Source organism: Struthio camelus, chromosome 3 (genome assembly GCF_040807025.1).
Source record: "Struthio camelus isolate bStrCam1 chromosome 3, bStrCam1.hap1, whole genome shotgun sequence".
In the NCBI taxonomy this organism is placed as follows: domain Eukaryota; kingdom Metazoa; phylum Chordata; class Aves; order Struthioniformes; family Struthionidae; genus Struthio; species Struthio camelus.
The window spans coordinates 11,153,588-11,175,922 of NC_090944.1; the positions used below are offsets into that span (position 1 = coordinate 11,153,588).

Sequence of the window (22,335 nt, forward strand, 5' to 3'; positions counted from 1 at the left end):
CAAACTGCCCTGCTCTTCGCATAGTCCAGACCTGCCTGTGCTCAAACCCAGCCGTTCCCGTGCAAATGCCAAAAATGACACTGCTAGCCTCAGTGCTGCTGCCAGCCGCCAGCCGCAGCCACCCAGCGCCCTCTTGTGAAAATCTCTTCCCGGTTATGGACTGAGCTAGACTACATCGCCACCAGTCACTCTGCGACTGGACCAGGCTGGCCTGCTAGGGCTGCCCTTGGCTCCAAGGGGTCTGGGAGCTGGAGCTGCACACTTCTAATCTGCTCTGGAGGAGAACTAGTGCAGAGCAATGCTCCCACTGCTTTCCGGGGGAGACCTCTCCTGGGTGTCCACGGCAGAGGAGGCTGAATTCCTGCATAGTCTGCATTAATTCTGCAGGATATATGACATAGCTGGCCAGGAACAATGTACCACTCTCAACATCTGCACCCTGGCACAGACGTCTTTGCCCTGTTTCATTTATTGGTGTACCTGTTATCCCTGGGTACGTCTGTGTAGTCAGAAATTGCCCTTTAGGTACCATGGCTGGTGTTTTACAGAAAGCAGCAATGTATGTTTTTAAATCTGCACAGCCGTGGTTCAAGGCTCCTTGGAAGACCCTTGAGAAATACAAGCGGATGAGTTATGTGGATCTGTATGTGCGCTCTTGCCCTTTAGCTAGGCTTTTGGTGATCTGGAAATCTTGAAAAAATGGCCAAATAGCTGCTCTTTCTTCTGAGGCAGAATTTCCAAGTAAAGAAAGACATGTCTAGGGATACATTGTAAATGGATGGTTAAAGTAACAACAGTTTGTCTTCCTAAATATATATATGCAGTATAACAAATGGGATTAATCTGTCACTGAGTAACCCACTTCTATGATCCTGAGATATGCCAGAGAGCTCTGCAAGCAGAGATCCCATCTGCTCGTGGTGGGGATTGCATGGTATGTTGCACTCCTAGTGAGGCTGCATGGACACACCATCCCTTTGGAGTAGCTGGGGCAGCTGGAGATGTTATTGCCTTCTGCTGCTTCCTGCTACCCCTCTGGCTTCCTCTCCTGCATATAGCACAGCCAATAGAGAGGACCAGAGTAAGGTCCCTTATTCACTTTAGGGCCAAGGCAGCCACGTTGGTATGAAGCAGCCCCCTCTGCAATTTGAACTCCCTGACTCTGCAGTGAAGAGGAGTAAGGAGTGTTCATAGGTGGGCTGGGAAAAGACTGGGTGTTCATCCTCTGAATTTCGTATGCTTCTCCATGTGTTTGCATGGAAAGACATGCACAATGATCTTTGCTTTTGCTGCAAGCTCTCTTTTAAGATCTCTGTCCACTTACAAAGGCTGATGAGTGAAACTAATACACAGTGAGGTTGCAGCTAAAGGAGCAGTTGATTCCTCCACACCCAAGAGTTTTCTAGCTTTTGAAGTCTTAAGAAGTACTTGGATTTATCTTGTTATTGTCCTGCTGTGGTAGGACACCTTCATGCAAGTGTCTGCATGTGCAGTGGGTCTCTAAGCTGCTACTAGACCTGTTGCTGATCTGCAGCTCTGCCTAGAGGCATTTGAGATGCACCAGGATAGTGGAGACATCTGCACAGGACTGACAGGCTGGAGGCAGGGCCTATGGAAAGGCAGGCCCAGCTGAAGCAGAAGCTCAAAGGCAAGAGAGAAAAAAAAGCAGTCATGTTACACACTGCAGTAAGGTGAGAAAGAAAAGCAAATGACAGAGAAATGAGAAGAGAGACAAGAGGAGGGGAATACCAGAGGAGGGACAGAATAACAGCAACCTTGTGCCAGGCTGGTGCTGGGAGAGGGCCATGGACCTGCAGCAGAACTCCTTGGGATTTGAGTTGCTGCTACTGGTAGCGGAGGAGGGTTGATGTATTTTCTTCCTCTGTCTTTTCTCACAGTCAGCTTCCCGCCGCGTTGGCCTCTCTTGTGCCAATTGCCACACAACAACAACCACGCTCTGGCGCAGAAACGCCGAGGGAGAACCTGTCTGTAATGCCTGCGGACTCTACATGAAGCTGCATGGGGTAAAGCCTTTATTGACCTTACTCTTACGGGAAGGCCATTGATGATAGCACCAAGCTGGTGACTGGCTTTCCTCTACAATTTTTTGTGCTCTCCTGGAGTTGATTTTCCATCTGTCCCTCTGGGCCTTAATCCTTCCCCCCAGCATTAAGTCATGTTTATACTGCCAAGGGGTGATGTATGCAGGGCATTTCTCACACAGTAATTTGATACCCTTTGCATCAGAGCCTTAAAATCCAAAAAATTAGGCCCAGATTCATCTCAGCTAAATTCAGGCATTTCAGTGAAATACCTGAGTCAGAAGCACAAAGCAGGGCTGGGCCCCTCCAAATAGGGTGTCAGATCCCAGCTAAGATTTGGTTGTAGTCTCATCACTTTTCTGGCAGGGATCTCCAGATAGTGCTCTTCCTCTTGGTGAGGGCTTCAGGTCTGATATATCTAGAAGAGTCCTGCTGGAGTGCAGTACACATTTACACAGGTACACCAAGGCAAAACAGGACTTCAAGATGCAGCTTTGCAAATCTCCAGTCTTCTCCCATCACAATCAGTGGCAATGGGGCCACCCTCCATGGCAGACATGGAGGTGTTCATCATCCTGGCAACTGTAGTAACAAGCCCCAGTTCTGCTTCCCATTGCTACTCCTAGGATTTTTTTTTTAATATATATATTTACTTTATGATCTGAAGGATTTCTAGTGCGTCAGGGTAGATGGAGGAATATTCATGGGACAGGTCCAAGCCCAAAGACATGGTAGATGAGGTGAAGCACTAAGTCAACAAATTCCTTCTGGTAATCCCACGATGCTTCGGACTATGCGAGTGACTAGCTCAGTGGGATCAACGGCTAAGGGCGGTCTTCCCACCTTTCCCGACTTGGTACCTTTCCAGGAAATAGCCATTAGCCAGGAAGAAATTTTCTGCTTTGAATTATATAGGAAAGTAAGTTAGATGAGCTGTTGTTCCTTTCTGGCCTTAAAACTAGTACTCCTAGATGACTTTTTAAACCTACGGAAACCAACGTCTTTTGTATTTGGGTCCATAGGTTCCAAGGCCTTTAGCAATGAGAAAAGAAGGCATTCAAACGAGGAAGCGTAAGCCAAAGAACCTAAACAAATCAAAGACACCAGCAGGTAAGTGTTGAACAAGAAAGTTTATTCTGCATGTGGGCGCATGTGTGCACTTGCGTGTGTGGCCATTTAAAATGAAATTTGGACTTGTGCCCTATAAATCACACACCCTACCACAAAATGGACTGGTTCTTCAAAAATGGTGAATGTCTTTGAATGCCTACCAGCAGTAAGAAAGCCCTGCCCATTGATTTTTTTTACCTACACTAACTTTGGGTGGTTTGGTACTGAAAGCTCTTTGGGAAGAGCCTTGTTTACCAACTGCTTTCTCACAGGCCCATCCAGCAGCGAGAGTCTTACCCCAACCACCAGCTCCACCAGTAGCAGCAGCAGTGCCACGACCACTGAGGAAATGCGCCCCATAAAAACGGAACCGGGGCTCTCATCTCATTATGGGCACCCCAGCCCAATTTCTCAGGTACAGAGGGGAGATGCTGGAGATGTGACAAAGACGGGAACAGTACTATGGTAGACGTGGGGAGGAGAACATTCTGAAAACCTTCTACGTGGGGAAAAGCTGCCACTTTTCAACCTGGGATCTAGGAGTTCACAGCAGGAAATCTATCCTGTGAGATGGAGCGAAAATACATATTTTTGTCACCATGTGTTACAAGCACAATATGGATTTTTAATAATGTGCGGCAGTTACAAATAAGTGACAAGAGGCGGCCACCCTGTTGAAAACATGGAAGTCTTTCTAGCTGGGCAGCTATATAGGCACTGTAACAAGAAAATGCTGGTTCCCTTTGCATGACTTCCTGAGCAAGGCAACATTACTCTGCTTTCACTGCACTGGCTAGGCATGTGTTGAGTTGTATGTGAAGTGCAGCGTGAGGAGAATAAACCCACATAGCCCAAATGTAACTGAGCTAAGTCACACTGCAAAGGTAAAGCAAGCCAGCAAAACAGAAGAGAGCTGCAGGGTGAAGTCATGTTCTCTATATCATCTCCACCACTAGATGTCTTGGGACCAGCACTGCATCCAAGCAAGCTGCAATTTCTGCTAAAGAAATGTGGAAGCTGATCTGTGTGAATGTCTGCAGGTTTAATAATTGTGCCTCGGTTAAGGATCTCCATAATAAAGCAAGATTAGGAGGCAGCGGTATATGATAGTTTGTCTCCTCTTGAACTCAAACAGAGAATTCTAGCGTTTAAATAAGATGCCACACGACGAGAAAATATGTGCTTGAGTGTTGTGCTGGACTGATCTTGCATCTGCAGGCTTTTGCAGCACTGTTATGTGTCCTGCAATCCACAGGAAGCCATTTGTATGCTAGGAGAGCCCAAGGCCAATGATATCTCAAGCTTTGGGAGGTAAGATGATCATTTCTGTCATTAGGAAAGAACAATATTCCCCATATGCAGTAATAGGAAAGAGCAGGATGTAGAAGGAGGAAAGAGTCTGTCCGAATTATCACACCTAAACTGTAATTTGGAGCTTTGTAGCAAATCCTCAGCCACGTCCACAGCTCTCGTTATTAGAAAAGCATTAGCCTCACAACAGGAATTGCAGAGTCCTCTGTGTTTCAAAGTTTTGTTTACAGGATCTTCCTTTTTCTGCAGGCATTCTCGGTCTCTGCTATGTCTGGACATGGATCTTCTATTCATCCTGCGATTTCAGCCCTGAAGCTTTCCCCGCAGGCTTACCAGTCAGCCATCAGCCAGTCTCCACAGACCGGCTCCAAACAGGACTCCTGGAACAGCCTGGTCTTAGCTGAAAACCATGGGGACATCATAACTGCATAAGCTGGTCTTCCACCCACGGACTTTGGGCTGATCTGCTTGAGAGACAAAGAAGATGACACGTAATAATCAAGTCAATGTTGTTTCCTGCCCCCTCCTGCTCTCCTGACTTCCCTCCCCTTGTGAGATGTTCCAGGAAAGAGGTAAAGAGGACTTCTCGGAGGTGTAGGAGAGCTCTTACAAAACAGAGAAGACTCAAATCTCAGAGTAACTAATGGAACTGAAACATTTTTTCCCCTTTAAACAGTTGTCTCATTTGACTGTCACCACCTCCTAAGAAATAGTCAGAAGCAAAGATGTACAGTTGTTGAGTTTTGTTTAATAAACATCTGGCATTGACGATTCAGATGATGGTGGCACGGAGACACCTTTCTCTTCTTTCACCATCCATTAGTTTCCTGACTAGAAGAAAACATCATCATCTTCTCATTACCCAAACTCAGTGATCTTCCACCAAATGGAGCCAGTGCAGTTTCTTGCACAGATTTCACTAGACTTGCTGTGGCGGATTTACTAGATTTGATAAGACAATCTAGGGCAAAGAAGAAAGAGAAACCCCTCAAAAAACTCTCAGCTCACACATCTAGAGTGTGTCTTCATTTTCCTAAATGGTTTGAAAACCATAACGAATACCCATATTTAATAATAATTCCTTTTCTATTTATCATTACCAAATCATTGGATTGTATTTCCAAAAGGTTATTGGCTGAGCCTGTAGAAGGTGTGTCTGGAATCAGAAGGGGATTTTGGAAGGGGAAACCTCCTGGAAGAAGGTAGAAAAGACCCACATTGGTTATCAAATCCTGAAGGAAATTGTTTGGCTCTTCCCTTAGGGATGGCTACAAGCCAGGCTTGGAGATTATTCTAGAGCACAGCAAGTCAAAGTTGCTCTTCTAATGCTGCTGTGCTGTTGCTTTAGAGACAGTTAATTTAATTATTTTGCATTCTTTTCTGTTGTTTTTGATGCCATTGATGAAATGTGATTGCCATTTATTTTTAGGTGTACTATGAGTGCCCACTTTGCCCCCAGCAGCTGGGCCATGACCATCCCCCATGTCTAACCCTTAAGGATTTCACTCTCCACAACAAACAAAGGGATTCTTCATCTCTGGGATCTTCAGCTCTCTAATGGAGGCAAGCAAGGGCCATTTTCTTTATGAAGCAGGTGCATAGACTTGCTTGCCTACAAGAGGAGCATAACTCCATTTATGCATGAGTATTAAGCAAGAAACCAGTGTTCATTCTTGCTCATAAGGCTCTCAGCAACCAGGGGATCCTAGAAAATTGAGTTGGAAGGGATGCTGAGAGGTCACTGGCTTATTCTCTTGTCCCAAAAGGGTCAATTCTACCTAAGCTCTTCCTGGCTGCTATTTGTCTAGCATGTGCTCAACAAACCTTAGCAGTGCAGATGCCACAGTCCCCTGTGCAATCTTTCTCAGTGCTTCTCTGGATGCTTGCCAGGACGTTTTCATTAACCTCTCCAAGGAGGCCCAGACCTGCCTGTCTAGGCAGAGAATTTTTGGGAGACTTATTATCCTGCAGCATTCTCCACTCATGTTTCTGTCCACTCCCAGACTCTCTTATGCTTCCTCTTTCTCAGCTCTTCTCTTTCCTCCTTGCACCCAGAACTTGAGTATGGAACCACGAAGTGAAAATCTAGAGGAGGGATTGTGCGTCCCCCTGAAATGTGTTGACGTATATAAGGTGCTCTGTCTCTTGCTATTGAACATTTCCAGAAAGCATGTTCCCAACCAAATACCAAGGTACATGGCTTGGGGAGGAGGAAAGCCACACACACGACTGAAGCAAGAGAATGACACTGTATTATCTTTGTTTGAGCTCTCCCTTTTTCCCCTGATGGTAGAGATGCTTCTTTAAGGAGAAGCATTCAACTGGTCTGGCAGAGGCTGGGTCTATAGGGAGTGGAGTCACAGTGGAGGCTTGGACCCCTCCACGTTCTCTCTGCTCTGAGTAGTAACTCAGACTCACAGGGTTTTGGAGGGGTGACAATGTCTCTGTGCTTCCCAGAGGAGAAGAGCATGGCAGTGCTGCCATGGGACTGCAGGACAGTGTTTACGCCTTGAGGGTGTTCTGGTGGGCTTCCCTGTAGGAAACCTTATCCCGACATTGACAAGGAGTGACCTTCACTGGCTCATAGGAGTGGAATCCAAGTTCTAGGAGGCTTTTCAATCCCTCACTGCTAAGATGTCCACAGAGTTTCTGCTCTGTCTTGCTGAGACTAAGGCAGGATCGAGCCTCATTAGTGTGCTTATTACAGATAAGGAAGAGGTAGCCTATAAAATATGAATAAAATGTTATACTGAAATCCTGTGATGCTACTGGCAGGCCACTGAGAAGAGGCCAGGATAGTCTGTTGACTTACGTGAGCCTTGTATCTGGCCCTTGGAGACTTAAGTATGAGTACGAATAAAGGGAAGATAATGAAAAGAGACTCAGTTCAGAAAAGTTACAAGTTCAAACACCTGGGGAGAAATAACACCGAAGAATATGAATTTGAGGTGAGGACATAAAGGCTTTTCTCTCCAGGTGCGCTGGTTTTTAGCCAGCCTCCTGCTTCAACTATAGTCCTTAGTATCTGGCAATTGAGCTCTCTAGGGATCTGGCTGTGAATTCCTATCTGTGACAGAGAAGCACACCTGCCCCTAGATGCCACTTGGCTAATGCCCACATTTTGGGATACCTGAAACCACTGTGGGCAATCTGAGAGGGAGGGAAGAAGATAGCCTCAAGGAGAGGAGCTAAGATCCAGACCAAACACATGTAGCGTCTGTGTTCTCTTTCCATGCTGATGATGCCAGCTGCTCTGTCTACCTTGCCCTATTACTGCGCTCCTCCTACTTTCCTCAAAGCCAAATGCCGTGGCAGAAATTCTCTCCTGCCCTTAACACACACTCTGAGGTGCCATAAAGGAATCTTCTTGAAATGCAAGAGGAGAAAACCCCCACAGGACATAAGCCTGGCAGTTGCCTGGCTCATGCCCCCTCAGGTTATCTAGACAGCCATGGCAGAGCTTTATTAACCGGTTCTCACCTTCCTCAAAGACTTAAAAATGGTTCTTGGAAAACAGTGAGGAGCATTTACAAGGACCCTGATAACAAGACAGATATCTGCTTTGAAAAGGTGGGCCTCCGGGGCTGTAAGGACAGTCGGGTTTTCCTGAGTGATAGAAACAAGCTCTTTTGTCCCTCCTTTTCCACTGCATACAGCAGAAGCTCAGATACTCCAGATTCTGCCATTCTTTTCATTCACTCAAAACTGTTGTAGAGCTACTGTTGATCCAGGACCTTCGGCCACGCTCTGGCTAATACCGATATTAAGACGGTGAGAGACAGAACTCAGATGGAGTACCATTGTGCTAGGTACTATACAAACACACTGTAGTAGATGGTCCTGTCCTAGAGAGCTCATAGTCACAGAATTAAAGAGTAATGTGATTTGGAAGGGACTAGATCAGGTTGTTCAGAGCCTGATCAGTCAAGTTTTGAATATCTCCAAGGATGGAAATCCCACAGCCTCTGCAGGTTCCTATTCCAGTGTTTGACCACCCTCATGGCAGAAGTATTTTCCCAGATAAATGTTAGACACTGGCAAAAGGCAAAACTATTAAGAAATTAATTGCCTCAGACTGGGGACTCCCAAGTAATGAGCCCTCATTGCAGGAGGCTGAATATCGACTGCAAACCCAGGAGTCACATGGAGCCCCTTCTGCAGGTAGGAGCTGGAATGACCAACACGGGATGAGAAATACTAGAAGTGACAGATCTGGGGATACTCAGAGGACATATTATAAAGTGAGGGGATTAGAGTGCTACCATTTTCAGTGGATTCAGTTCATTCTAGCAAGAGGGTTCCCTTACAAAATTTAGGGTTACATTTGAGCACTTCTTTCCTTCAAATGATGGGGGAGCTGTTCAGAACCTGAGGCTTTGCTCATGCAATTAGATGCAATTATTAAAGACTCTTTGGGGCAAGATTATTACTGCTGTTGCTACTACTGTTACTGTAATAATTTATTTCCTTGCATTGTGGCTGGAGGTCCTAGTGAGGACCATACCGAGCCAGGTCCTATACAAATACAGAACTGAAAATCATCCCTGCCCTGAGGACTAAGAGGGAAGGGCCCAGTCCTACACAACACTTAAGCTCATATATAAATGTCCTTGAGAGAGTTTTTCCCTTAGAGGTCACCATTAATCACACATGTAAATGTTGATGCCTAAGGATTTTCAGCACAAGGCTTGACTGCGCAAATAGTCGAATGAGACCTTTGCTACAGACCAGTGGTCACCAGTGTGAGATAGGTAGATGAGAATCAGGATGGGGAGCCAGAGAGGTAGAAAGGTCATTTACCATTTCTAAATGTCTTTCCTCTTTGCAAAAGTGCAATATCTTGAATCGCTTCAGTTCTTTTTTTATATAAATTGATCAGAAGAGTTCCGTATTTCACTTGCAATCTTATGGGCTGATTGGACCCTCTCCAATCAGGAGGAGCTCAGGAATATTGTAAGGGAGCTTTAATACCGATCAACATTTCTTACTATAACTCTGAAGCTGTGACTATGTCAGGAGTAGTGTTTTGTTTTGTTTTGTTTTATTTTCATGTATAAAATTTGAAGCTTCCCAGATCAGCTGGGAAGGTCCCACAGAAACACTTATTTGTAAGGGGGAAGGGGGAAAACAACCAACCAACTGAACAAGCTGTAATTATTTAAAGATGTAAAAAAATATATATTACAAAGTAGTATGGCTACCAATCCACATAACTTCTACACCTTTAGAACTAATGGAAATAAAATAATAATAAAACTAGATGGCTTCTGCCTGACTCTGACTGAGCTGGTGGGCTTCTTGGGGTAGGTTAATGGTAAATGAACACATATTCAGTGCACAGAGTTGAAAGGAGGAGCCGGTGTGTTTTCATGCAGCAGGTAATTCCACTAATACAGCAGCAAGAGGAAAAGCTCCTCGCAGTGCCTTAATACCATTGTGTCTTATCTTTTTGCAATTCTCACTAACATAGTTTTGCTTGATGCACTGTTGATGTAGCCTAATTGCTTCCAGCTGAACTCCAAGACGCCACCCCCGAGCCAAAACCGCATTGCCAGCAAGGGCTGCCTTGAGCCACTTCTGCTTTCTGCAGGAGCGCAACGCTCGTACAAGCACCCAAGCTCCCCCCTAAGGTGCTCGGCCTCTTTCCCAGTTCGACCACTCCTTGAGCCCTTGGTGCAACTGGGCTCGAAACCCTGCCCGTTGCTCCCCTGCTATGGGTGGGGGGATGTCTCCTTCCCCTGTAAGAGCAGGTGGGGCGGCTGAGGGTTTTGGGTGCAGAACACGGCATGGCAGAGTTGGGTGTAGGAGGGGGGCTGGAGGATGAGGAGCCGGTGATGCGAGGCAGTTGGGGGTGCTGGAAGAGGGGTTAGGTACAAAGATGGGAAGGGCTCCGAAGCATGCAGGAGAAGCTGGGGCAATAAATTGCAGGGGAGGAGCAGGGCTGCCCCCTCCTCTATGTGCGTGCATATAGGAAGGGGGGTGGGCTGGGGCTGGCTGCAGGGGTTTGGGGGATGCCTGCTTTGGAAGCTCCGCAGCGGGCGTATAAGCCCCCCCCTGCTCCGTGCTCCCCGGTGCCAGCCCGCTGCCCTGCGGCCGGGGGCAGCGCGGGGCTCGATTGCTTTGGAGAGCTGCAACTCGGCGCTCGACTGAGGGGTCCTGGGAAGTGGATACAATTTGGGAGGGGGCGGGGGGGGGAAACTGGCAGGGTCCCACCGCCCCCTCCATTCCCCCCGCCCGGTGCGTGTCGGCAGCGGGTGCTGCAGGGGCTCGAGGACCCCTCGGTAGGTAACAGCAGGGACTCGGAGCAGACTGGGAAGAACATGCCTTTCGTAGGGTGTTTCTTCCCCTGAGGGGGTAGGGAGAGGAGCTGGGGTGGGTGGGGAGTAGAGCTGCCCAACTGCTAATTGCAATTAGCCCTTGCCTAATTGCACGTGGAGGGGGTCCGGGCTGCGTGTTTACATCGCCGCGGGAGCGTCGCGCCGGGTTGTGAAGCTCTCCTGGGGCGCAGGTGGTCCGGCTTTGCCCTCTCTCTGCTGATCCCCATCGCTCTGGGGTGTGGGACCGGCGCTGCTCCAAGCAGGTGAGCTGGCGGCTCAGGGCATGGGTTAAAGCTGGGCTGAGGTGGAGGAACCCAGCAGCCTGGTAGTTTATTATCCCCTGTAGAAGCTGGCTCGATGAGAGAGCGATACCGGTTTTGTGGGATGCTTGTGCGGAGGGTTTGTGCGGAGTGTGAGCATGTCCCAGTGGAGTGCAGATGCTTGGCTTTGACTGCAGGGACTGAAGGAGCCCAACCAAAATGAATGTATATGTGGGAAGGGTTTCTTCTGGAAGCCTGGTGGCTGTGGTGGTGCCAGCTTGGGGTTGGAGACCAACTGTAGTCTATGCCTTGGAATAGAAACAGGCAATAGTAATAGGAGATAACAGCTCTGAGGGTTTCCCCCATCTCCTGGTGGGGCCACCAGGGTTTTTTTTTTTTTTTTTAGTTTTTGTGGGTCTTTTGTTTGTTTTGATTCTCCCATCTAGAGGGCTTGATTGCTAAGAAGACTATAGAAATGCTGTGGGGCAGCCTCCTGTTGCTGCTGCACGTGGCTGGTCCCAGCGGGCTGGATTTGTAGCCCAAGAGGCTAGCAAAGACAGGCTTGAGGGTACAGTGGTGGTCCCTTTAGGGAGAAGGAGTGATTTGCCCTGCAGAGCGCTGGGAGCTGTGATCCTCCTTGGAGGAGGGAGACAGCTCTTTTAGAAGAGACTGAAGTGGCCGTGAGTGAAAAGATGAACTCGGGAGATACTTCCAGCTAGTCCATGGAGAGATGAGGGGGGACCAGGGAAAATAGATACTGTTCTTTCTGAAGCCATGGGGTAAAGGGTAGGGCCTCTCACTAGAGAGCTAAGAGCATTACGCTTCTGGCCAAACTGGCTGCAGTTGGGTGAACGTGTGCATGTGTGCATTAAGACCTTAGGAAGTGCTAAGCACTTGCATCCTCTGAGGACCAGCCCTCTGTGAACTGAATGAGAGGCAATCAGAGCTGTGCAGCTCTGCAGGTAATGTGGGAGTCTGAACTCTGAGCTGCATGAGCTGTCCTGGGGCTCACTTTGTGCCCCCTAATATTACGTGGGTGCCAGAATAGTCCAGGAGGAAGGCCCAGAAGGCCTGGGATGTAGGTAGACCTCTTGGTTGATCCCAGGGATCCAGGTTGCTGATGGCACTTTTGACAGCAGAAATACCTCTTTGGATGACTCTTGATCTGTTACTGGCTGAACTAAAGTCTGAACCCAACATGTCTCTAATCTGAAGCTCAGAATAGAGAAATGTGTCTCTGTGGTCTGGGAAGGCTTGAGACATCTTCCTAGAATAATGTATGGTAGCAAAACGAAGGCTTTGGAGCCTTTGAAAATGCAGCGTATGTGGGTGAAACTGGAATAGGCCTATATATAACTATCCCATGACCTGGGCAGTACAGGAATAAAGCTTGGTCTTTTACTTCCATTGAGCCTTTTCCAGCTTATATGAAACAAGTAATATTAGTTGCTCCTATCTTGGATCCTGGTAATGTTTGTTCCCTGGTGTGCTTTCCTGCTGGAGCTCTTGGCAGGTCTGTGACTGCTGTGTGTGGCAGCACAGGAAGGTTTTTACAGCTGTGCTGTCTTGTCTGCCCCTGTTGCAGGTATGTCCACACCTCACTGGTGTTCGTAGTGCTGTGTTCTAATTGGAATGGAGGTTGCTGGTTGCTTAAATGTCTCTGCTGAGAGCTTCAGTGAACAAAGATGTCCCTTTGTTGTGGCAAAGGGCGGCTTGGAGAGGTGAGGCAGCAGCAGGTAGTGCTGAAGGCTCAGGTTTTACGGTTACTCTGTGCTGATGGGCCGTTCCTGGCCTGCTGCCTCTTTTCCCTGTTCTTTCTTTGGCGTGAGTGTTTCTGTAGCAGTTCAGGGATCAGCGTCTGGGAGCTGCTGTATCTGAGTTAGCCCAGCCAGCAGAAAAGATGAGATGCTAGCATGAGGTAGGAATGTGTCTTCTGGTAGAAGCCTCTGCATAGGGTAGCTTGACATGAAGGTGAACAGCAGTCTCAGAGCCGTGCCAGGTAGCTTGGAGCCTTGTACTGAGCACTGTGGAGTCTGCAGCAGAGCTGGTGGTCAGTGCTGGGTTTCTGGGATCAATCTTCTTGTGGAATTGCCACTGCAGGGTGAAAGCCAAAGCATATTCTTCACACCCTGGAGCGTGCTGTCTTGTGTACCTGGTCCTGGCAGATCTCTTCAAAAGAACTGCAAGTAACATGTCTGGGATCTTGGGCCAGAAATAACACCTTTGTACTGGTATAACTCCTGTAAGTGAGCTACAGGGTGTTGTGGAATGGCACTACTTTGTCTGCCATTCTTGCCAGAGACTGCTGACCCTAGATGTCGCTGGCAGAGCGTACAAATGCTCTGTAATCTGCCTCATGCTGTTAGAGTCAGTGGCACTGTAGCAAGCAGCTGAAGAAGCAAGGAGGATGAGCTAACTCCAGGGCTAATCATGGAGCAGCGCTTTCCTTGGTGGTGCGGCTATATCAGGAAGATGATGGTTGACTGCGGCCTGAGTTGGTTCAGGTTTAGTAACATCTCTATAAGGTTGTGTTCCCACATTATTCTGGGACATTAAGGCTGTGAACGATGATTTGGAGTCATATGAGCTCTTGTTTCTGGTGAGGAGAGTTTCTGAACAGTCTAATTGAAGAGCCTTTCCAACTGGTGGAGAAGCTTCCTTTGGAAAGGACTTCTGGAGGGCCCCAGGCCAAATTCCTGCTTGAAGCAGGAATTTTAACGGTGAATTTTAACATCAGGGCAGGTTATTTGGGGCTTTGTTCAGTCTCATGAATATCTTCAGGATAAAGGTTCCTCTACTGCCCTGGGCCTGAAAGGAGCCTGTCTCTGTCCATGGACTTTGCCACAGGGATTGAAGGGAAGTGAGGTGAAGGGACTATTTTGAGCCTTTCAGAGCCTGAACTCACGTCCACATGACTGGCTTGTCCCTTCAGTTTTAGGGTGCCAAACGTGAGAAGCGTCTGCCGTTCTATTGACAGCTGCCAGAGATGCCGGAGGGCCCATCGGTGAAGAAGTTCCAGCTGCTGACCTCCCCTTTTGTGGGACAAGTAGTGACAAAGGTGGGGGGAAGCAGTCGGAAGATCAATGTAAGTGAACTGAAAGCGCTGAGGCTCCAGGACTCTCGGGTGAGCTATAAAAGACAACCTTATCGCTATGTGGTAGGTCTGAGGGAAAACACCATTGCCTTGCACCTGGATCGCGGGTGGTATACAACCTTAGCGACACCAGGCTTGTGCTTGAGGTGGACCATAGGCTTCGTTTATAACCACAATGTAGGGGCACGTGGCCACAGAGATGTGAATGCACCTTGTGGGGTACTGCTCTGTGTAGCAGTAACCTTAACCCTAAACTTTGCAAGGAGAGGCTGTGGCAGGGATGTGGCTAGGCACATGGGCTCCCAGAGCTATTTGGAGTTTTGGTCAATTGTGCTTATGCACTAGTTGTGTGTGCTTCAAGGGAAGAGGAGCTGGTGATGTCAACGGCTGCTTTTAGGAGATGGAGAGTTGGTTTCTCCATTATGTGGATGTCGGGAGCAGCAGCCTTGTTTCTCTCAGCTGTGAACTTGCACCGTTGCATCTCTTGTACCAAAGAACAGTTTCACTTGGCTAAATTAAAATACCTACACTGTGGACACTTGTGGCTGAGATAGTCACACTGGGCTGTGTGTCTCCAAGGGAGAACAGTCCTGGTGGGGGTTTGAAGCACCTGACCTCTCTCAGATGGTGACTTGTACTTGACTGATGAAACACTGAAATCTAGGTGCAGTTCATGTGCTGGTGCAGCCTCATCTCTGATTACATGATGGTCTTAGCCGGGCACACAGACATAAGCTGCTCAAGAAGTCACTTGTGGCCAGCCTGTGGCTTCAGAGCCCCTGTTGGGTTAGGTCACCTCAGCCTGAAACACTCCAGGGCCCCACAAAGTGAGGAAGGAAATGAGAGGCATTGATGACAGATTCTGAAATCCTGAGCCTCTCTTCTGATGCGTCTCTTGGGCCAGTTGGAAGTCTGTGAGAGGGCTTTGCACTGGAGTTGCATTTGAACACCTTCTGCTTCATGCTGATAAAGAAGGGATGCTAAGGGGGGTGGGGGGTGACTGCAGCTCTGCTGGGACTGGCTCAGATCCTAGGGAATCCTTCTGTGTTTAGAGTGGTGTGATGTGCCCTCTGCCTAAAGGAGAGATTGAAGAAGATAACCTCTGGCTGCTTTCATATAAGTGACTATCTGGATCCTCAGCACGTTCTACCTCTTTTCTCAGGTTCATGGGAAGAATTTGTTCTTGGCATTTGTGGCAGCTGGAGGTCTGCTAGGACGAACTGCAGAAGAGCTAGCGTTGCAAAGAGTGGCTCATAGTGGGGCAAGTTCTCCTGCCCAGGAGGGAGAGGAGCAGGTTTGTGCTCCACAAATAGGCCTTCCAGAAGAGGAAGTGCAGGAACTCCCACACTCCAGATCTGATGCTCCAGATGCAGGGGGTCTGGACAACTGGTTGCGTGTCCATTTTGGCTTGTTTGGCAGCATTCGGGCAAATGAATTCTCAAGAGCAAACAAAGCCAATAAGAGAGGGGACTGGAAGGATCCTATACCCAGGTATTGGCTGAGTCCTCTTCTAGCAAACTCGGTCTTCCTGCTTTCATCCTGGAGAGGCACTCTTCTGTCTCTCGAGCTAAACTTATGTGGGGATGCTTTTAGTTTTGTCCTTTCTTTCTAATAATTCTTAAACCTGTGAAAACGAGTGGGCATGAGAGATGCCATTGGTGTGTATTGAGTAGGAGGATATGGGGTGTGATCAATCCCATATTAGACATCAGGAAGTGCACAGTAGACTGCTGTCTGGGTACTACCATTCTGTAGGTATCTGGCAAGTCTCCCAACAATATCAGTTGGTCATGGTTTCCTTGGACACATCCTATTTCAGCACCACATGTTCTTCTGCCTTTAGTGAGAAGTTAAGTTGTTTTTGGTTGGGTTTTCTGTTCTTTTGCTGTCTTCTGCCTTCTCTAATGCTTTTCCTTTCCTGCTGCCTCTGTGCATATTTCATCCCTCTTTGTTTTATCTGATTGGAAAATTAACTGATTGCAACTGTAGGATTCATGTTGCCTGCCAGCCTGGGAATTATAGTACCAGTTTAGACTAGACAACTATCCAAAGAGAACTTCTGGGATGCCAGATGGAATCATGGTCTAAAAATGGCAGTTTTTCCCAGTTATAAAGAAGCTTTGGGTAAATAGCATGCCTCCAGGGCAGCTGAAGTCACTGGCTGGAGTGATGTTAAAGGCAGTGCTGGAGGGAAAACAATCCTGTTGGAGTCAGTTATGGATTGTATCCTAAGGCCCACTGGAAGGGGTATTTAACAAAGGGTAAATCCTGATAAATAGTGTGTACTTTGCTCTTACTGATTACTCAGGTGAAGTATCTCACAAGTTGGGTCTCTGGCATGTGCGTATGTGGTGGACTTGATGGAAGAGAGGAAGAAAGTCTGTTCGCACCTTGCAGTCGTTTGAAGGATGGCTTTGTTTCAACACAAGGAAGGCCCATTTGGAATTAAATCTGGCAAGGGATGTCAAGGACAACAAGAAGGGGTTCTTCAAATACATCAATAGCAAAAGGAAGACTAGGGAAAATGTGGGCCTGCTGCTGAATGGGGCGGGTGCCCTGATAACTAAGGATATAGAGAAAGCAGAGTTATTGAATGCTGCCTTTGCTTCAGTCTTTACTGCTAAGGCCAGTCCTCAGGAATCCCAGACCCTGGGCACAAGAGAGGAAGTCTGGAGAAAGGAAGACTCTCCCTTGGTGGAGGAGGATCAGGTTAGAGATCTTTTGTCCAAACTTGACATCCATAAATCCATGGGCCCCGATGGGATGCACCCGCGAGTGCTGAGGGAGCTGGCAGATGTCATCGCAGGGCCCCTCTCCATCATCTTGGAAAGGTCCTGGAGATCAGCAGAGGTGCCTGAGGACTGGAAGAAAGCCAGTGTCACCCCAGTCTTCCAAAAGGGCAAGAAGGAGGAGCCAGGAAACTACAGGCCTGTCAGCCTCACCTCCATCCCTGGCAAGGTGATGGAACAGCTCCTCCTGGAGGTCATCACTAAGCATCTGGAGGACAAGCAGGTGATCAGGGGTAGTCAGCATGGATTCACCAAAGGGAAATCATGCTTGACCAACCTGACAGCCTTCTATGATGGGATGACTGGCTGGGTAGAGGAGGGCAGAGCACTGGATGTTGTCTCCTTGGACTTCAGCAAGGTTTTGGACGCTGTCTCCCATCACATCCTCCTAGGTAAGCTCAGGAAGTGTGGGCTAGATGAGTGGACGGTGAGGTGGATTGAGGTGGATCTGGCTAGGTGGCAGAGCTCAGAGGGTTGTGGTCAGTGGTGCAGAGTCTAGTTAGAGGCCTGTAGCTAGTGGTGTCCCCCAGGGCTCAGTCCTGGGTGCAGTCTTGTTCAATGTATTCATCAATGACCTGGATGGAGGCACAGAGTGCACCCTCAGCAAGTTTGCTGAGGATACTAAACTGGGGAGAGTGGCTGACACACCAGAAGACTGTGTTGCCATTCCGAGGGACCTGGACAGGCTGGAGAGCTAGGCGGAGAGGAACCTCCTGAAGTTCAACCAAGGCAAGTGCAAGGTCCTGCACCTAGGCAGGAATAACCCCACGCAGCAGTACAGGCTGGGGGTTGACCTGATGGAAAGCAGCTCTGCAGAGAAGGACCTGGGAGTGCTGGTGGACAACAAGTTGACCATGAGCCAGCAGTGTGCCCTTGTGGCCAAGAAGGCCAATGGTCTCCTGGGGTGCATTAGGCAGAGTGTTGCCAGCAGGACGAGGGAGGTGATGCTGCCCCTCTCCTCAGCCCTGGGGAGGCCACACCTGGAGTACTGTGTCCAGTTCTGGGCTCCCCACTACAAGAGAGACATGGCACTACTGGAGAGAGTCCAGCAGAGGGCTACAAAGAGGATGAGCATATCTCCTATGAAGAAAGGCTGAGAGAGCTGGGCCTGTTCATGAGAGGCGATCTGATCAATGTGTACAAGTATCTGAGTGGGGGGTGTCAGAGGATGGGGCCAGGCTCTTCTCCGTGGTGCCCAGCAACAGGACAAGAGGCAATGGGCAGAAACTGAACCATAGGAAGTTCCACCTAAACCTGAGGAAAAATTTCTTGACTGTGAGGGTGACAGAGCATTGGAACAGGTTGCCCAGAGAGGTAGTGGAGTCTCCTTCCCTGGAGATATTCAAAACCCACCAGGACATGATCCTGGGCAATGTGCTCTAGAGGACCCTGCTTGAGCAGGGAGGTTGGACTAGATGATCTCCGGGGGTCCCTTCCAACCTAAACCATTCTGTGATTCAAGCAGTTTCAGACATGCAGTCCGTTTTTTGTGTGTTGTTTTTAGCATCAGTCTCACTGATTATAGACCCTATTGCTGGAGACTTTGGTCAGCTGGCTTACCTGCCGGAGGTGGCCAAGATGCTAATGCTGTCATCCCGTGGCTATAGGCCACAGGTCAGCAGAAGGAACAACTATCCATGAGTTATGCTGGTTCACAGTCAAGCTTCTTGACTGAGAGCACTAGAGGAGACTGGCTTGCTTTAAGATAGTGGACTGGTATGTTGGAGCGCCTGCTGTCCCCTTGTGCATGCATATTTGTGGAGCGATGAGTGTGGGGAAGGAATAGCTTAATTGAGACACCGTGCAATTTTCAATTCCTGCTTCTTGAACTGTGGTAGTGCCCCTGCCTGAGGGGGGACTGGTACCTTAAGAACTAGTAGGCATCTGCTTTCCATGGGGGCTGGTGCCTCAGCATGGAGTCTCCTTCTCTGTAAGCTTATGTCATGTACAGGCTCTTCTGTGTCTTCTGGTGACTTTCCACTCCATTCCGTAGCTGCTATCTCTGTCTACACTCTCCTCTCCATTAAGTCTTTTTAGCCAGAGCCGAATATAACAAATGGTTTGGGGTGTTTTTGGCTAAAGATTTTAACTTCTCTGCCTCTCCCAGGCTGGTTCTGCACTTTGAGAGCGGGGGCTTCCTTGTTTTCTACAACTGCCGAATGCACTGGTGCTCTTCTCCGATGGCTGATCCTGCTTCTGACATCCTGTCTGTGGAGTTCCACCGTGGTCGGGCGCTGGATGCCCTCAGGACATCCAATCCTGTCTGCTACACCCTGTTAGACCAGAGATATTTTTCAGGGCTGGGTGAGTTCCAGGGCATGGTGGCAGAACAACAAAGGGAGGTGGATGGGATGTCTGTGGGTCCACGCTTACTCTGAGCCTCCAACTCCAACTTAGCCTTATGGCAAAGCAAGCTCCTAGCTGATTCAGCTGAGTGTATATGGTCTTCTCACTGAGAATAAGCTTTGCAGGCTGTACCCCTTGGCTTCAGATGCTTAAGTGCATCATGCGAGTCCAGTGAACTGTCTTGGTGGGGGGGGGGAGGGGAGACTACTGATTGGCTTGTCCTTGTGAAAGAAAGGAAGGTTTCCTTGAAGGGTGGTGGGAAGAGACTCATCAGATCTATTCCCAGGTGTAAGCCTGCTCCTTGTATGCTACCTCTGATATGGGGAATGGCATTGCTACCTGCGTCTCCTTTAGGCGGAAGTCACAGGGACTGCAGCCACAGGTCTGCACAATTTTATGTACAAATTAAGTCTGGAGGGAGTTGCTCTCAGTTGGTCTCAAATGCTGATCGCAGAACTGGCATTGAACTCCTTCATTCTGTGTCGTCTTGATAAGCAGTATTCTTACAGTCTCCTTATTTCTGACCCTTTCCAGGCAACATCATTAAGAATGAGATTTTGTACCTGGCAAAGATCCATCCATTAACACAAGGCTCTCTCTTGGCTCTTTCGGATCTGGAGCGTCTGCTTGACTATGCAATTCAGTTCAGCTCTGACTGGCTGGAGAGCAAGCTGCATGGGAAAGGGTTGCACCCTCAGATCTATCAGAAGGAGCAGTGTCCCCTTGGGCATGCAGTGATGAAGGGAACCCTTGGACCCTTGGGTGGCTTGAAGAGACTGACTTGGTGGTGTCCTCAGTGCCAGCCTGCAGTGCTCTCAGGGAGCGGGAGTCCTTCCCTGGTCACTAAGTGAGCTGCCTTTCTTATTCCTCCTCTCCTGGAGGATGTCCAGATAGTTTGTTATTGTGAGAAGGACTTTATGGTTTCTATAGAGCTGTTAAGCCTGTTCCTTAGGAACAGTGAGTTGGCAGAGGTAAGTGTTCTCTAGAGGTTACAGGAGTCTCCAAAGTCCAAAGTACCTCATACCTCTGCATGCAAGAAGGAAAGTGGTTGTACGCTTCTACTTTTTTTTTTTTTTTGGTAGCAGTAACACAACAGCATAAATAGTTTAATCAGTTCTGAGGTGTCTTGGTCCCTGTGTGCAGACTGGGAACTGCAGGTTTTTGCTTGGGCAAGCTTCTTGGCAAACCAGCTTGTTGGGGAGAAATGAGTTCAGAAGAAATGGAGCCTGCCTTCTTGGGGTGTGACTACCTTACACCTGTCCTCTGAGTAGAGGAGGTTTGTATGATCACGGGGCTATCAAACAGGACCAAGGTTTTCCTGTTTTCAGTTGGATGTTTAGGGATGTGAGGCACCTCTGTTAGTTGTGCCAATGCCCTGCTGTCTTGACCCCAAGGACAGAGGATGCCTGTGGAGCCTATTTTTTTTCCCCTCTACTCTTTGGCCCATGACAATGTATGGAAAGGTTAGGATTTTGGGCAGGTGGCTACTGTGATTTACAGTGGCTGTGTGTTGACCCTACTGCAGATGGCTGTAATTCCTGGGAAACAGAAGGAAATATAGCCCTGTACCTAAACAGCTTCATCTTGATTCAGTATATTGGATAATCCTGCCTCTGTAATTATAGCTGAGCATCAGCATGCTGGGCTGGGAATAGGTGTGTTGTCAGCTCTTACGGGAACGGGCTGCTGCTTTCTGAGAGGTGAAAATAAAACCACTGCAGTAGGGCTTGGTACAGCTCACTTCTGCGTGCTTGTCACAGTCTGTCCTGAGAAGCTGTGTTTTTGTCACAAACTTTGCCAATCCCATCCCTCCATGTCATAGAAAATATTAACCAGCTTTTACAGATTATGACGTGGCTCTTAAGGGAGAACTGTGAAGCCTCGGTGAAGTCACAAGTAACAACTAAGATCACAAGTCTGACAACTGTGGTGGGTGTCTAGCAATGTTTATAAGGGGGGGATGCATGAAACTCATCTGTAAAGTAAATGGAAAGCAGGAAAGTACAAACAAGGGACAGTAACATCACCATTTCCAGAGTTGTGCATCTCTATCTGGTAGGCAAAAGCTGTTGCTGTCCTCTCTCCCTGCATCTCCGATTTTTTTTTTTTTTTTTAAACAGCTGATTGTTGTCCTGGAAGTGAAAAGTAAAACCTGGAGTTAACAGAATTGGCTGTATTCAGCCTTATAACTGCAGTATGTCTCTTGTGATGGTGCTTATACCGCAGTTTTAAACTGAGAGGCTAATGGGGAAGCTCCAGAGCTTTGTGCCTCCCTCTAGACGACTGTACCAGCAGCTTCCCTCAACTGTCAGGATGTGGAAGGAGGGACAATTTTTGTGAGGGGACTAGACCTAAAGATGGACTGTGAATAAGCTGTAAATGCTGGAGTTCAGCACCCCTGTGGTCAGTTGTTTCTCAAACAGCAAGCCTTGCCCAGCCTCATCCCTTTGAACCGTGATGGCCCTGAGTGGTTGCAGGGTGTATGCTTGGTGAACAATCCTGCTGATGGGGTATGGTGACAGGAAAAGCTGGTTAATGCTGCTTTTGAGTATATCCTGCAAGGTGGCTTTCAGCTTAGGTCCAGGCCTGAGAGGCTCTTTATTGGAGGAGAAGTTGTTAGCTGAAATGGAGGCTGGATGAAATTGGCCTGGAAATGAGGCATGATATGTTTAGTACTTCTTTTTTTTTTTTTTTATTACTTTGGAGGAAGAGGGGTTTCCAGGGAGGTTTCCAGAGACGATTGAGTCAAAAGGTGAAGAGCTGGCTGTGTTAGCAGGGCAGCTGGATGAAATCGTGGGTCTGGAGACAGCACCATCTCGGCTGACGAGCGAATAGTGAGCTCAAAGGAGAAGTGCCAGTAGCAAAAAGATGGGAGATGGCGTAACAGAAGCAAACAACAACAAAGCAAAAGCTGCCTACCCACAGCTGAGGTTTGAAGGCTGCTGCTGATGCAAGGGAGGGGGGCCACCGTGGTGGGGCTGCTGGAGGAAATGGGCAGAAAGCCCCCTTCCTGCCTGGCACTTCTGCTATGGTGTGGGGCTGGGAGCCCAGAGGAGGAGAGATGGG

The 22,335-nt window shown here is 48.4% G+C and overlaps 2 protein-coding genes across 18 annotated transcripts in view; both read left to right on the forward strand.

The window, feature by feature from the left end:
• The window catches only part of GATA4 (GATA binding protein 4), a 34,918-nt gene extending 25,196 nt beyond the window's left edge, over window positions 1-9,722 (forward strand). For all 16 annotated transcript variants that reach the window (XM_068936908.1, XM_068936903.1, XM_068936902.1 and 13 more), the window contains 4 exons: window positions 1,899-2,024; window positions 3,065-3,152; window positions 3,425-3,567; window positions 4,713-9,722. In XM_068936908.1, coding sequence (XP_068793009.1) covers window positions 1,899-2,024; window positions 3,065-3,152; window positions 3,425-3,567; window positions 4,713-4,895 — 540 coding nt within the window. In that variant the 3' untranslated portion in view covers window positions 4,896-9,722. The remainder of the gene's footprint in view (window positions 1-1,898; window positions 2,025-3,064; window positions 3,153-3,424; window positions 3,568-4,712) is intronic.
• A 750-nt stretch (window positions 9,723-10,472) lies between these two features.
• NEIL2 (nei like DNA glycosylase 2) lies at window positions 10,473-21,118 on the forward strand. Of its 2 annotated transcripts, XM_068936920.1 has the most exons (5): window positions 10,606-10,744; window positions 13,973-14,164; window positions 15,297-15,625; window positions 19,031-19,227; window positions 19,804-21,118. In XM_068936920.1, exons 2-5 carry the CDS (start codon window positions 14,027-14,029, stop codon window positions 20,118-20,120), a joined length of 981 nt encoding a protein of 326 aa, XP_068793021.1. In that variant the 5' UTR covers window positions 10,606-10,744; window positions 13,973-14,026; the 3' UTR covers window positions 20,121-21,118. The 2 variants fall into 2 exon arrangements, with proteins under 2 accessions (XP_068793020.1, XP_068793021.1); XM_068936919.1 differs by lacking the exon at window positions 13,973-14,164 and having other exon boundaries at window positions 10,473-10,744.
• Window positions 21,119-22,335: the final 1,217 nt, after the last annotated feature.